This window comes from Tenrec ecaudatus, chromosome 4 (genome assembly GCF_050624435.1).
Source record: "Tenrec ecaudatus isolate mTenEca1 chromosome 4, mTenEca1.hap1, whole genome shotgun sequence".
NCBI classification, from domain to species: Eukaryota; Metazoa; Chordata; class Mammalia; order Afrosoricida; family Tenrecidae; genus Tenrec; species Tenrec ecaudatus.
In genome coordinates, this window is record NC_134533.1 from 14,855,895 (window position 1) to 14,871,227 (window position 15,333).

Genomic DNA, 15,333 nt, shown 5'->3' on the forward strand with positions numbered 1-15,333 from the left:
TGATATTCTCTAACCTGCTTCCTCCCATATTAAATTTTGATTATCAATACAAGGTCTTCTATTATCATTTAGAGTAACTGGAAGCATTTCAATAACTCTTTTTGTGATACGTGTTTGTGTCTATACCGCTACCATTGTTTATATTGATATATATGCATTGCTCTACTTTCTTTTGATGCAGATCATTGCTGTGGAGAAAGGACAAATGTTACTTTTTCTTCTTGCCTCGATGCCCAAATAATTCTTTCTTTTTCTTTGAATTCCAGTAAATTCAGCACGAGATGACTCACTGTTGATCCTTATATATTGATTCTTTTCCTGAGAGAAGATAAAGACATTCAAGCTGTAAGCCTAAGCAACTTGCTACTTTATGAAAATAACAATGAATGATATTTTAGCATTTTCCCCATTTCATTATTTTGATGTACTCTCTGGTGGCACTATGGGTTAGGAACTATGATGCTCACTGTAAGGTCAGTGGTTCAAAGTCATCATCTATTCTGGGGGAGAAACATAAAGCTGTCTGCTTCCATAATAATTTTACAGTCTCAGAACCTCTATGGAACAGCTCTCCCCTCTCTTATGGTGTCCATAAGAATCAGAATCAAATAGATGGCAATAGTTTTGGGTTTCGGTTCTTAGGGACACCAATTATGTCTATAATGTATCTTTATTGTCTTCCACATCTTTTCCCTCAAATTCTTAACTCTTTATTCCAAATTTATTTTTTCTCCTATTTCTCAAGCCTATATTCCATGTCGTTTGTTGTGTTTCTAACCATCTTTTTTGTCTTTATTGCTATTTACTAACTAGACTTCATTTCTGGATTCTGTGGAGATGTGCTCTATTCTCCCCAGATAGCTGAGTTCTGCATATTCAGTTTCTTTCACTTCTATTGACCTCTCATTTCTTTCATGAGCCTTCATGTTTCTGCTTCAACAGTGTTTTACTCACTTATTTAAATTCATAGTGGTATGTATGAGCCTAGTTTTTATCACCTCTTAGATAAGTTTTCTAAAAATATATTTTATTGAGGGCTCTTACATATCTTGTAACAATCCATACATCAATTGTATGAAGCACATTTGAACATATGCTGCCATCATTATTTTCTAGACATTTTTTCTGTAATTAAAAAAAATCATTTTTGTGGGGCTCATACAATGCTTCTCACAATCCATCCATCCATCCATCCATCCATCCATCCATCCATCCATCCATCCATACATCCATCCATCCATCCAGTGTCCAGCACATTTGTATATTTGTTGCCATCATCATTCTCAGAACATTTGCTTTCTACTTGAGCCCTTGGTTTCAGCTCCTCATCTTTCCCCTCCCTCCCTGCTCCTCCCTCCTTCATGAACCCTTGGTAATTTATAAATTATTATTATTTTGTCATCTCTTATACTGTCCAACATCTCCTGGTTCCCCATTTTATTTGTTTGGATGAATGTTTTAAAGATCCTTTGCCTATTACTGCTATATGATTGAGCTGAGATCTTCTAATGGCAGATATTTTGAGAAAATGGCAGGGAAACGTAACTCTAAGCTGGGGGAGAGTCTGTCCCCTTTGCCCAGAGGAGATTTGGCAATGTCTGGAGACATATTGTTTATCACATTTCCTGTGAGAGAAAGGTCACTCACTACTGGTTTCTAAGTGGGCAGAGGCTAGAAATGCAGAGAAATATCTGAATATATATAGGTTAACCAACTCCCTCCAACAAAGAATTATCTAGTCCAAAATCAATAGAGGTCAGGTTAAAAAACACCTGTGTAGAAAATGGTTAAGAAAAAGTGTCCGGCATTGAAGCATTATGTGCTTGTATGTTCTGCTTAGTGCTCTTCGGCTGACACATATTAGCAAATGCACAAATATTCACTCATGCATTACCATCTACCCACAACATTGCTGCCCCAAATGCTTTAAGTGTAACATTTATGAAACGGTGAGCATGCTGTGTGACTCGCATCTACTCTTGAATATTTAACCAGACAAGGACAAAGAACAATGCTGAGTCCCCAGTGTGTCATCATCCCTCGATGGTACACTGATTACTTTGCATCTTTTCCATCTGGGAAGAAGCAATGGCTCATTTTGCCAGGAATATACAAATATCTTAAAGATGAGTTCTCCGTTCCTGGCTTGCAAAGGGACACTGTGTCCCTAAAGCATTTCATTTCACAAAGAAATCCACTTCATAGCCCACTTCTAAAGGTAGTTCAAGATCCCTAATTTTGTTTAACCAAGCCAAACATTTCTAGTTCTATTCTAAAACAAAATAATACAAAAATCTCAGTGGTCTGCCATGTTTTTTTAAGAGATGGTGCAACCTGGTGTGCTTGCTTTCCTTTGATGCATCTTTTTAGTGTGTTGACAGTATTCATAATGGTTTAGTGTGGGATACAGATTTTTCAGAGTTAGTAGTGACATTTTCCATATTGTATCAACATCCTCGTTGTTTCTATTGTGGTTATTCCTTGACATTCATGTAGCACCCCTGCCATCCCACCCACACACCCCACTTATCATCTTTTCGTCTTTGCTTTAGGGTAAATGGTCTTTGGTCCCTTCTAGATGAGATAAGGAAAACAGTACTCACTCACTGGTGATATCATTTATTTTATGAACCAATTTGTTATTTAGGTGAAAGTTGACTTCTGAGGATTTCAGTTCAATTTATATATTTTCCTTTTTTTTTGTTTTGGAGTTCAAACTCCTTTATTTTTTTAAAATAGTTTTATTATATTTGCTTCACAAACCATATAATTTAACCATTCGATCTTATTAAGAAGATTTGTATAATCACCACAATCAACTTCAGAACACTTTCTTCTACTTATTGTTGTTTGCTTAGCGTTTCCTTCAATCTTCCGCTGCCATGTTCCTACGTAATTTTCAATCCAGTTGCTCCTTCTATAGATCTTCCTATCCGGGATTTCACATAAAGAAAATAATACCAAAAAATCAGGATATCAATCAAACAAACAAAAGCTTATCACAATGATCAAGCAAAAACATAGAAAAACCTCAATCCAACAAAGCAGAAAATATTTAAAAATGAAACAACTTTAAAAGAGATCAAATGATAAGGTATTACATTTTAGCTTAATTATATCTACCATGGTCAACCAATTTATTTATTTTCTAAAATAACCATTTAACGTGAAATATGAAGAGGCTTCAAAAATTTGTGAAAATATGGAAAAAATAGAAATTTCTTTTTTTGAATCATATTAGAGGCTCATACAACTCTTATCACAATCCATACATACATCAATTGTGTAAAGCACATTTGTACATTCATTGCTCCTATCATTCTCAAAACATTTGCTCTCTGCTTAAGCCCCTGGTTTCAGGCCCTCATTTTTCCCCTCCCTCCGGCTCCCCCCACCCTCATGAAGCCTTGATAATTTATAAATTATTATTTTGTTATATCTTGCCCTGTCCGACCTCTCCCTTAATCCACTTTTCTGTTGTCTGTTCCCCAGGAAGGAGGTCACATGTAGATCCTTGAAATTGGTTTCCCCTTTCCAACCTACCTTCTCTATGCCCTCCCAGTATCGCCACTCATACCACTGGTCCTGAAGGAATTATCCGCCCTGGTTTCCCTGTGTTTCCAGTTCCTATCTGTACCAGTTTAACATCCTCTGCTCTAACCAGACTTTCAAGGGAGAATTTGGATCATGATAGTGGTGAGGGAGAGGAGAGGTGGAAGCATTTAGAAACTAGAGAAAAGTTGTATTTTTCATCATTGCTACATCACACCCTGACTGGCTCATCTCCTCCCCAAGAACCTTCTGTAAGGGGATGTCCAGTGGCCTACAAATGTGCATTGGGTCTTCACTCCATCTCCCCATTCACTATAAGATTGCTTTTGTTCTGCTGATCACGTCTACACCTCCTGATTGCACAGGCTGGTGTACTTCTTCCATGTGGGCTTTGTTGCTTCTGAGCTAGATGGCCGCTTGTTTATCTTCAAGCCTTTAAGACCTCAGATACTATATCTTTTGATAGCTGGGCACCATCAGCTTTCTTCACCATATTTGCTTATGCACCCATTTGTCTTCAGTGATCATATCATGGAGGTTAGCACACAATGATATGAATTTTGTTCTTTGATGCCTGATAACTGATCCTTCGGCACCCCATGAGCACACAGGTTGGTATGGTTATTCCATGTGCTCTTTGTTGCTTCTGAGCTAGATGGCCACTTGTTTACCTTCAAATCTTTAAGACCCCAGACACTATGTCTTTTGATAGCTGGGCACCATCAACTTTTTTCACCATATTTTCTTATTTACCTGCTTTGTCTTCAGCGGTTGGGTCGGGAAGGTATCATAGAATGTCAATTTAATAAAAGAAAGTACTCTTGCATTGAGGGAGTACTTGAGTGGAGGCCCAATGTCCTTCTGCCACCTTAATACTAAACCTATAAATATATGCACAAAGATCTATTCCCCCATCCTTATATATAAATGTATTTGCATATGTACATGTCTTTATCTAGACCTCTATAAATGCCCTTTGTCTCCCAGCTCTTTCCTCTATTTCCTTTGACTTTCCTCCTGTCCCACTATCATGCTCAGTCCCCACCAGGGTTTCAGCAATATCTATGAACTTTTCAAGCCCTCTTTTATTTCCCTGTACAATTTTTTTCGGCAGTATACTTAGGGTTTTTAACGAACTTTTTAGTGTTCTAGAATCAGTATCTTTACATGTACATTGTAGAAAATTGGCATATAGAAATAAGCGAATTAAAATAAACATTCTATTCCTATCACAAATATATTATTACCAAATACTTCAGGAATATAATTATATATTTTAATGAATATAAGCTACAATTTCTCATATAATTTTTGATATGTGATACGGATATAGCTTTTGTTTAGCTAATTATATTCTATTTTTAATATGAAATTTTACCCTACAAATTATTTAGACATTTGTTACATTTTAAAGAGCAATGTGCTATATTTTATCTTCATAAGGATTTGATTGTGATTTGGATGAAAGTTTACAGAGCACATGATTTATGCATATTTTGTTGAATGACATTAACTGGTCTCCTCAATGCAACTGCACTCTACCCTGAGATTCCCATTTCCAATGGTCCTTTTTTCTGCCCTTTCTTGCCTCTGAACTTGTTGTTGGGCAAATGCTGTTCTTTTGGTGTGGCACGGTTGATTGTTCTGAGGAGCATGTTGTTCCTGAGTGCTATTGTTCACTTTATAACTCTGTTGCTTGCCTGGAAGGTGATTGCCCGTGGTGATTTCATGTCCATGCTTGAAAAGCATCTTCGGACCACAGTCTCAAGGGTTCCACCAGTTTCTATCACACCGGTAAATATGGTCTTTTTTATACTCTAGTATTGTCTTCTACATTTTCTTCCACTGTGTCCAGACCTTTTATTCTGATTCTGATCAGAGTGAACAATATTATTGCATAATGCCTTTCTCTTCACTCAGGCTAATGTTCCTCTCTCCCCAGTGCTCTCCCTCCGTTTCCCTCCCCTGGCAACATTGTGTTTCTTTCTCTGTGTTAACCTTTTCTTGAAATTTCATATATGTTATCATCTAATATCCACGCTTTTGTGATTGCCTGAAGTCAGCATGATGTCTTCTATTTCAACGATGTTAATATGTTTCTTGAGTTATTTATTATTCTTTAATGTTGCATAATAGTCCATTGTATGTTGTCCTATAGTTTGGTCATCCATTTATTTGTTGTTGGGCACTTAGACTCTCTATCTCTTTGTTATTGTGAAAATGCTCCCGTGAACATGGGTGTACACATATCTCTTTGATTCACACTCGTATTTCTCTGCGATATGTATCTAGATGGAGAATTTCAGGATCACAAAGTATCTCTATTTCAAACTTTAAACAATAAGACCCATACTGTTTTCCATAATGGTTGTAATATTTTTCAACCCTATCAATGCATGAGCATTCCAATATCAACACATGCAGTGTTTATTTTCTGTTAAAAAATAATTTCTACTATTTCTGTCGTTAGATATGTATGATTGCTAATTTGGCTCATGAAGGCACCTTAGTGGCACTGTGGGTTAGATATTGGGCTGCTAACCACCAGTCAGTAGCTCAAACTCACCAAGTACTCTGCAAGAGAGAGATGACACCATTGGATCCCATAATGATTTACAGTCTAAGAAACCTTAAATAGGCTTGCTATGAATTGGAATTGACTTGATGTCATGGTTTGAGAATGGATAATTATGAGCATTTTGTAAGTGCTGACTGCTTGAATGACAGACATGTTTCTTAAATTCCATTTTATTAATAAGGTGAAAAGTTTGCCCCGGAATGTAAAATCAACTACAGCAGTATGCACATTGTTCAGTTCAGCTAAAATATATTTTACAGCAATGCTTTCTTGACCAAAACTATGAATTGATTTATAATGTGCCACAAAGTACTTATCTCATAGTAGACTAATAACCTGCTTATTGACTGACTATGTTGAGAAGTTGAGAAGTCCTAGCTTCTATCAATCTGAAATCTCGTTCAACTGAACCCCCCTTTTGAGCACTTTCATTATACTAGAGAGTCTGACATTGAACTCTGTGCACCAGGCATTTTAAAGAGTATAAAGTGACTTATAGTTACAAATTCCCCAGGGAGTTTGAATCAACATCATCTTCTCAACTGAAAGCTAGGCTTTGTAGACAGAAAATTTCCTGAAGGTCTATGGATTGAACTTTTATGTTAATTATATGATCCTACGGGGCTGTAAACTCCCAGTTTGGTATGAGGATGCTCTCATAGATTTTCTACCTGATTGGTCCTTTATTCTAGATCCCTAGGCTCTAGGAAACATCTCTACCCCAAATCCATGCATAAGTTCACTTTGCTTGACAAAGGTCTTCAACACTTAGGGTAAAGTGAAATTTGTTATAATGGCTTGTCAATTCTCTATAATTCTCACTAAGCGATTTGATGGGACCATGCATACAAGGTGCAGAGGACTCCAACACAGGGATTCATCATTTTTGCCATAGTCCTATGGGTCTAAGAATGAAGTGTCTCAGAAACAGAGAGTGAGTACCAGGACCATCCTACCTGAATTGGCAGAGGCATGGAGACCATGAGACAGAGCAGAGGAGCCATGATGAGACAGCGCATGCTCAGAACAGAGACCATTAGCCTGAGAGGTGGAGTAGCAGGCCAGCTTCTTTCCCGTGGAACAAAATAGAGGACAAAGGAGCTCATGACTCGAGAGTCTGAGGACCCGAGAGATGTGACTAACAGAGAATATGCATTGCTGTGGGCAAAAACAAAAAACAACACTAAAACAACCCTGTATTTTTAATGTTTTCTGACCCTGGCTTATAGTAAACTCTTAACCTCTCTTTAAAACAAAAACGAAAACAAAAAATCCCTCCCTGCCCTTGAGTCAATTCTGACTCATTGTGAGCAATTAGGATAGTGGAGAACTGCCCCGTGGGTTTCTGAGATTGTAACAAATTCAGTGTCCTCGAGTCAATCTACTGATTCATCATGACCCTACTGGACTGCTTAGAACTGCCTTTGAGAGTTTCTGAGAATGTAACTTTCTCCCAAGGAGTTGAGAGTGGTTTGGACCTGCTGGCCAACTGGACTAAGACTGGTGTGACGTTGGACTCTCCTTTTCTCTACGAATACCAGGAAATTCAGATGTGACCTCTGCCATTTCTTCAATACTAAAGCTAGAATTGCTATTCTGCTGCCTCATTGGATCCTATTTTCACTGTGCTTACTGTGAGTCATACTTATTTTTAGAACCAACCCTCCCTTTAAAAATATTACTACAATATTTAATCCAGAATTTTATTTGGGGTTCTGGGTAGCTCGTCATTTATATTACCACAGTATGATGCTTAGTTTCAATTTTAAAAATTTTGGACTTCTTGCACAGGATTCATTTGGATCCCTACCTCAATGCATTCATCATTCACAGGACAGTGTTTACACATGTATTATTTTTAATTCAGTACATTGAATATGTTATACATAAACATCTTCCATTCTATTTCAAAAGCCTGCTGATACTCAAATAACAAGGGATTTCTTTTCTCACGTTTCTATAGATCTTAGGAGCACCATGGTAATGGATGAAGGAAGAAACAGCACTACAGTCACCAAGTTCATCTTCTTGGGATTCTATGAATTTCCAAAGCTCAGGGTCTTCCTCTTTTCAACATTCCTAGTGATCTACCTCATCACAGTATTCTGGAACCTGGGTCTTATTACCCTGATCAAGATGGACTCCCAGCTGCACACACCCATGTATTACTTCCTTAACAAACTTGCCTTCTTAGACATATGCTATGTGTCCTGCACAACTCCCAAAATGCTCTCAGACTTCTTCCAGGAGCAGAAATCCATCTCCTTTATGGGATGCACCATGCAGTACTTCTTCTTCACTTGCTTTGGTCTGAGTGAGAGTTGTCTACTAGTGTCCATGGCTTACGATCGATACGCTGCCATTTGCAGTCCTCTACTTTACACAACGATCATGTCCCCAACTCTTTGCCTACAACTGTTCATAGGATCTACCATAACTGGATCCTTTGGCTCATTTATCCAACTATGTGGCTTACTTCAGCTCAATTTCTGTGGGCCAAATATCATTAACCATTTCTTCTGTGACCTGACCCAACTGTTGATCCTATCTTGTTCTGATACTTCTTTCTTACAAATTTTATTTTCTGTGCTGACAGTGATCTATGGACTGGCCTCTGTCCTGGTTATCATGATATCCTATGGTTATATCGTTGCCACCATTCTGAAGATGAGTTCTGCTGAAGGCAGGTCCAAGGCTTTCAACACCTGTGCTTCTCACCTGACAGCAGTGAGTCTTTTCTATGGCTCAGGCACCTTTGTGTATTTATGCCCCAATTCTGATGATTCTCTTAGCCAAGGCAAGCTGGCCTCTGTTGTCTACACTATAGTGATTCCCATGTTAAACCCACTGATCTATAGTCTGAGAAATAAGGAAATCAAAGATGCCCTCATCAGATGTAAGAAGAGAATTTTCTCCTGACATTATGTGACAAGCTTTGCACATTTTCATAATTGATTTCAAGTACTAAGCACTATGACTATTGTTGTTACTAGGTGCCATTGTGCTATTAGGTGCCTACTCATAGTGCCCTGATATACAACAGATTAAAACACCTCTCAGTCCTGTGCCATCTTCACATTCTTCTTAGGTTTGCGCTCATTGTTGCAGCCACTGTGTCAATCCATCTCCTTGAGGGCTTTCTTTTTTTCAATGCCCTTCACTTTACCAAGCATGATATCCTTTTCTAGGGACATGTCTCTTCTGATAACATATCCACAGTATATAGGGTTTTAAACATATGTATTATACCATCGTTTCAAGAAGGTGGTAAATAGTAGCTGATTCTAGCTATGTTTTTATCTATTTTTGTTAGTTCCCATTGAGTTGGTTTTGACCCATAGTACCTCAATGTATACCCAAAGGAAATATTACTTCATTCTAGACCATCCTCACAATTGTTCCTATGCCTGAGCCCCTTGTTGCCGGCACTGTCAATCCGTATCCTTTAGAGCCTTCTTCTCTTTTGATGCCTCTTCACTTTACCAAGCATGATGTCCTTCCCTAGGGACTGGCCTTTCCTGATACCATGTCCAAAGTTTGTAAGATGAAGCCTTGTCATCTATTCATGAACAACAATTATTGATGTTTTTAATAAGGCTCTGAAGAGGATGTTTCTTTTCATTAAAAAATAATTTATTGCATTTTCAGCAAATATGTACACAGCAAACTAAGTTTTCACTTGAACATTTCTACACAAGTTACTCAATAGTATTCGTTATATTTTTCAGAGTGTGTCAATATCACCTTTAATTGCATTCTGATTGTTCTATTTCCAGAACTCTAGTTTCACTGCCCCTTATCTTCTAGTCTCCTGATCTTATTGATTTTGGGGTCCTTTTACGGTCTTGGAAACAAAGATGTACAGCAGTGTATGAAAAATGAACTTACTACTTTGTAGCATATTAGGTATCTCTGCATCAACAACCCACTCCTCTTTATACATTGCAGGAGGTTCAGACTTCTTCACCTCTTTGAATTTGGGCTTGGTCTTGGGCCTTTTTATTGGCAAATGAAACCTGAATGGGTGGAGCCTATTTCAGCTCCAGAAAGAAGATTTCAAAAAATCATTTTATTGAGGTCTCGTACAACTTTTTTCACAATCCATTCATACATTCATTGTGTCAAGCACATTTGTACATATATTGCCATCATCATACTCAAAACATTTTTTTTCTACTTGAGCCCTTGGTATCAGCTCCTCATTTTTCCCTCCCCCCTCTCCCATTAACATTGATAATTTATAAATTATTATTGTTTTTATATATCTTACACTGACTGATGTCTTCCTTCACTCACTTTTATGTTGTACATCCCATCATAGATTTTTGGGATCTCTTCCCCCTTTCAATCCCCACTTTCTCCTTCTTCTCCTGGTATCACTACTCTCATTGTTGGTCCTGAGGGGTTTATCTGTCCTGGAGTCCCTGTGTTTCCAGCTCTTATCTGCACCCGTGCACATGCTCTGGCCTAGCCGGATTTGTGAGGTAGAAGTGGGGTCATGATAGTGGCGGGGTGGGGTGGGAGAGGAAGCATTAAAGGGCAGGAAGAAGTTTTATATATGTGCTTGTATGCCTACTAATTTCCCAATGTTTGATTTAGTTGATTGCCTAGGGTAAGAAAAACCTCAAATAACCCAAATGAATATGTATTGCTATTTAAAAAGTAATCCTTTGTGTTTGGATTGGTTGCCAATATAGCATAACTCAGTCTGTCATAATTATTATGGGAATGTGTAGAGGTAGTGGTGTGTGACCTGTGAAAATATAATCATGTTCACATTTTACACTGTCTAAGATCTAGGCAGTGAATGTGGTAGAATCTGATATTGCAAGGCGGAAGACAATTTGTGTTTGTCACAATAAAGCATTTGGTTCAACTATCAATTGTAGCTTAGAAAAGAGGTTGTATAACTCATGATGAAAAATAAAGTTTAGAATGAGATAAAAAGTGGGAAACAGAATGTTTGTAGCCTGCTAGCAGGCTGCATTTAACAAGGTTTCTATAAAGAAGAGTAAATCACAACCACTAGTGAGTTCACAATTAGAATGCAAGAAAGTAGACAGAGACAAGAAGCTTGGGCACGCGGTAGAGTTTGACCATAAAAGTTGTGACGTCTACATTCCTAGGTGTTGCAAACATTAGAAGGACTGTGTGCAAACAGGCCAATCAAAGTCAGCATTGCAGCAAGACCCAAATCAGGGAGATGGTCATTTCATCCCATTGTTAATAACTAAAGAGTTAAAGATTATGCATAATCAATCCTTTCGATAAGATAAAATGGTTCATGGAAAATTAAATTAGAGAAGTAGGATATGATTCACCCAGATGAACCTGATGATGTCCACTATCTTCCAGTTAATACTAATACACATTTAATATGGATGTAGAAGAAAAGTACAATATGACAAATAGTTGACCAAGATAATGGGGAACTTATTTTTCCTGGGCATACTGGACAGAAATTCACTTGATGTCGCTTCACAGAAGACCATTGAAGCAATTGTGGGTTGCAGTAAGAATCTTCATGATACTCTTTCAAATAGATTTTCCTTTCTGTCCTGCATTACGCCTCCTTTTGTTCACACTGCTCCCTGAGATAATGATCCCAGTTCATAAAACTTTGTCATATGTCCTGCTATCTGGAAAACTCGAACCTGTTTGCAGGGTATCCACATGGATTAAGGCTCCGGTGAATATGACCCTATGTACAACAGAAAGAGATAACCTGGTCCTACACCATCCTGACAATTTTCCTCATATTTGAGTCCACTGTTGCAGCCACTGTGTCAGTCATTTGTCGAGGACATTCTTCTTTTCACCACCCCTCCACTTAACCAAGAGAAATGTCCTTTTCCAGGAACTGGTCTCTTCTGAAAATGCGTCCAAAGTCTGTGAGACAGAGTCTTGCCATCCTTGCTTCTCAGGTACATTATGTCTATACTTCTTCCAAGACAGATTTATTTTTTTCTTTTAGTGGTACATGGTACTTTCAATATTCATTGTCAACACCCTAGTTTATTATTTTATTTAGTTCAAGGACTGTTTGTTGGTCTATAGGAATGTTTTCCAGTTGAGTCTGATGGAACCCCAAGCCCTGGCCCCAAAGCCTATTTTTGGTATTCCCTGGGGACTTCATTGCTCTGTTCCCTTTGCTCTTCTGTTGCACGCCCTTGGTGTTTTGCCTCTGTGTGGTGGGATCAGATCGGGCGGAATACCCACATCGTGTCTCCAGTGTTGTCCCCTATAGGGATAACACCCTCGTTTAAATGAATTGATTCTTATTTTCCCTTCTTTATTCAATGTCTACCTTTCACAAGTGTATTAGGTGATTGAAAATTCCATGGCTTTGGTGAAGTGCATCTTAGCCCTCAAAGTAACAGCATTGCTTTTTAACACAGAAGATGTCTTGTGAAGCAGATTTGCTTAATGCAACATATTATTTGGTCTAATGATTGTTGCTTCCATGAGCCTTGACTCTGGATCCAAGCAAGATGAAATCTTTGACAATTTCAATCTTTCCTCCATTTATCATGATGCTACCTACTGTTCTGGTTGTGAGGATTTTTTTTTGTTTTCTTTACATTAAGTGTACTATATGGCAATGAGATTTTCAGTAGCCATGGTTGGAACTGTGGTTCAGGCCAATATATTTAAATGTATGTATTGTGTGAACTGACTTTAATAATGATAATGGAAATATTGGCAATATGGAACTAGTAGGCTTAGAGTATACAGTGAGCAACTCAATCTACACTTGGAAAGTTAGAAGACCTCTATAGAAGTTTCTCAGGAAACTTTTATCTCCAGCAACTTTAAGGAAACATGTTCTGATAATACTCTTACATAAAGAGTAGCAGAGTTGCAAAGATGATTAGATGTACATCTTTAATATGTCTTTTATATTTTTATCAGGATCCTTTCAGAAAAGAATGCCACTCGAAATTCTAGTGTGGAGAAAACTGTCTGTAATAGAGTCTAAAAATTGTGAACTCTCAGATTTTTTCTGAAATCTTCAGAAAATAAATCCTTCTTTGAAAGGGAGAAGATACCATTGGTGCTTGAAGCCATGCAAAAACTTCAACAGAAAAAACTGCCCTACAGGACCAATAATATAAGCCCTGCCAGTCTCATTAAATTCAGGTTAGTAAGTATGATAAAATCCAGCATATTTAAAGTGAGGAAATACATTTGAGCTCTGGGAGAATATGCATTGTTTTCCAAACGTTTTGGAACGCAAGGTTAATAGTACCCATGAGGAATAAATGTTGAACGTCATGGAAAAGTAAAAATCAGAAAAGTCAACCGACTATTGTCAAGTTGATTCAGACTCATAGCAATTCCATAGGACAGAGGAGATCTTCCTTACAGACTGTCCAAGGCTATAAATCTTTGCAGAAACAGACCTCCCCATTTTCCTCCCATAGACGGTCTGGTGAGTTCAATCAGCCAACCTTTTTGGTTAGAAGACAAGCTTTTAGCCCCTCTTCCACTTGTGTTGCTTCAGGGTTGGTGTTTGTTGATAGGTGCTGGGCAGTCTGTTCTAGATTATAGAGAACCTCTGTCCAACAGAGAACCTCTGTCCAACCTCTGTCCAACCCAGTCTGTGTCATCCCTACAGTTGTTGCTAGGTGATGGTGGTGCGATCCATTTGTTTCCAACTCATGGCTACTCCTCGTGTGCAGAGTAGAGCTTGTGTTAAAGTCTTTGGCATTTTGGCAAAAGAGCACCAGATAAGTCTTCGGAGGCACTTCTTAGTAGGTTTGAAACACAAACCTGTCAACTAGTCATTGAGTGCTTAACTCTTTGCACACCCTACAAGTTAAAGGAGGACTACTATACAGTAGTAAACAGAACCATCTCCCGATGGTCTCCATTATCTCAGGGAAATGATGCCCAGAAGCTGATGATGAGCACTAGGAAACAGCCTTGGTGTGGCTTCAGCATGTTTTGAGATGCTGTATAGTCTCATTGATACGGATAGTCAAAGACTGACTCCATGAGCTGCTGTTGAGAACCACTAGCAGGAATTACTGATGAGAGTTGCTGTTAAGGTCTATATTGAAAGATAAAATTGGGTGGCAATGCATAACTCCGTGAGAAATCCTTGAAAATCAATTTGATTAAAGGTATGGTCCAGGCTCTACTTTTAGAAATTCACACATTCTGTCTGAAGCCAGATATGGAACTAAAGGGATAATTTAGTTGATCGGGGTAATTGCATAGAAATTTGACCTATTACAGGATTAGAATTAATCTTCCAATCCTCACTAAACGTTTTCTAGATAAATATATCAGCTGGGTAATGAGGGTAAAAGAGAATCAAGAAATATTTCTCATCTTCATATCTATTTAGGTGTCAGAATATACATATAAATTAATAAATTCTCTATCATAGAATGCATGTTGATTAAAACAGATCTAATGACTAAGGAAGGTGAAAAGAATATGGGCTCACATGGATTAATTATCATGGGACTAGGGTTCTGTGAAATTCATACTCATGAGGAGGTACTGGAGCTGGATTTTGTAGGATTAATTTGATAAAGTAGACAAGCATTCTAAGTAGATTCAATCAATAGAAAAGCTACTGATTCTCTACTGAAACTTCTAACTTATAGAAGCAAGAAATGCAAGTGAATGTGAACTAAAGAGTAATCAGTAAACTTAAACAGTGCAAACAAATGTAAACAATTAAATTCCAAGCAGAAAAAGACATCTTAATGAATGCAGAAGTAATGCTAAATATGACACTTAAGACATCTTGGGTTTTGCGTGTGTGTGTGTGTGTGTGTGTGTGTGAAACTCACTTGTTAAAAGAAAAATATACTATCAAGTATACACATATGTTAGTTGTGACAATGAGTTAGAGCAAATCAGATGCCATAGAGAGTCTGCTTATTAGAGATGTTCCTAACACCAAATATCTCAAAATAATCAAATACAAAATGATATGGAAACATATTAGTATAAGTTGAAAAGCATTGCTACAAGAAAATACAAACCTTTATTGAAATATAAACTGGTAAGCTATTGTGCCTCATCCCATCATTCATCTTGGTCTATTTAGAAGGTTTAGACTGTTTAGAAGGTAGTGTTTTTATCACTCTGACACCCCCCCAAAGAATTCTATATTTTAAAATTTACACCACAATAAAACAGCAGTTTTGACTCATATAGAGTCAAGGGACTCATATAGAGTTGGT

General features: G+C 37.8%; 1 protein-coding gene across 1 annotated transcript; it reads left to right on the forward strand.

The window, feature by feature from the left end:
• Nucleotides 1-8,113: 8,113 nt before the first annotated feature.
• LOC142446290 (olfactory receptor 5AN6-like) lies at nucleotides 8,114-9,049 on the forward strand. The gene has a single exon (XM_075548057.1). The coding sequence runs from the start codon at nucleotides 8,114-8,116 to the stop codon at nucleotides 9,047-9,049; it is 936 nt and encodes a 311-aa protein (XP_075404172.1).
• The last annotated feature ends 6,284 nt before the right edge of the window (nucleotides 9,050-15,333 follow it).

Bases quoted from the DNA above. Each gene is read 5' to 3' on its own strand.
- LOC142446290 (XM_075548057.1), top strand. From the start codon at position 8,114: ATGGATGAAGGAAGAAACAGCACTACAGTCACCAAGTTCATCTTCTTG.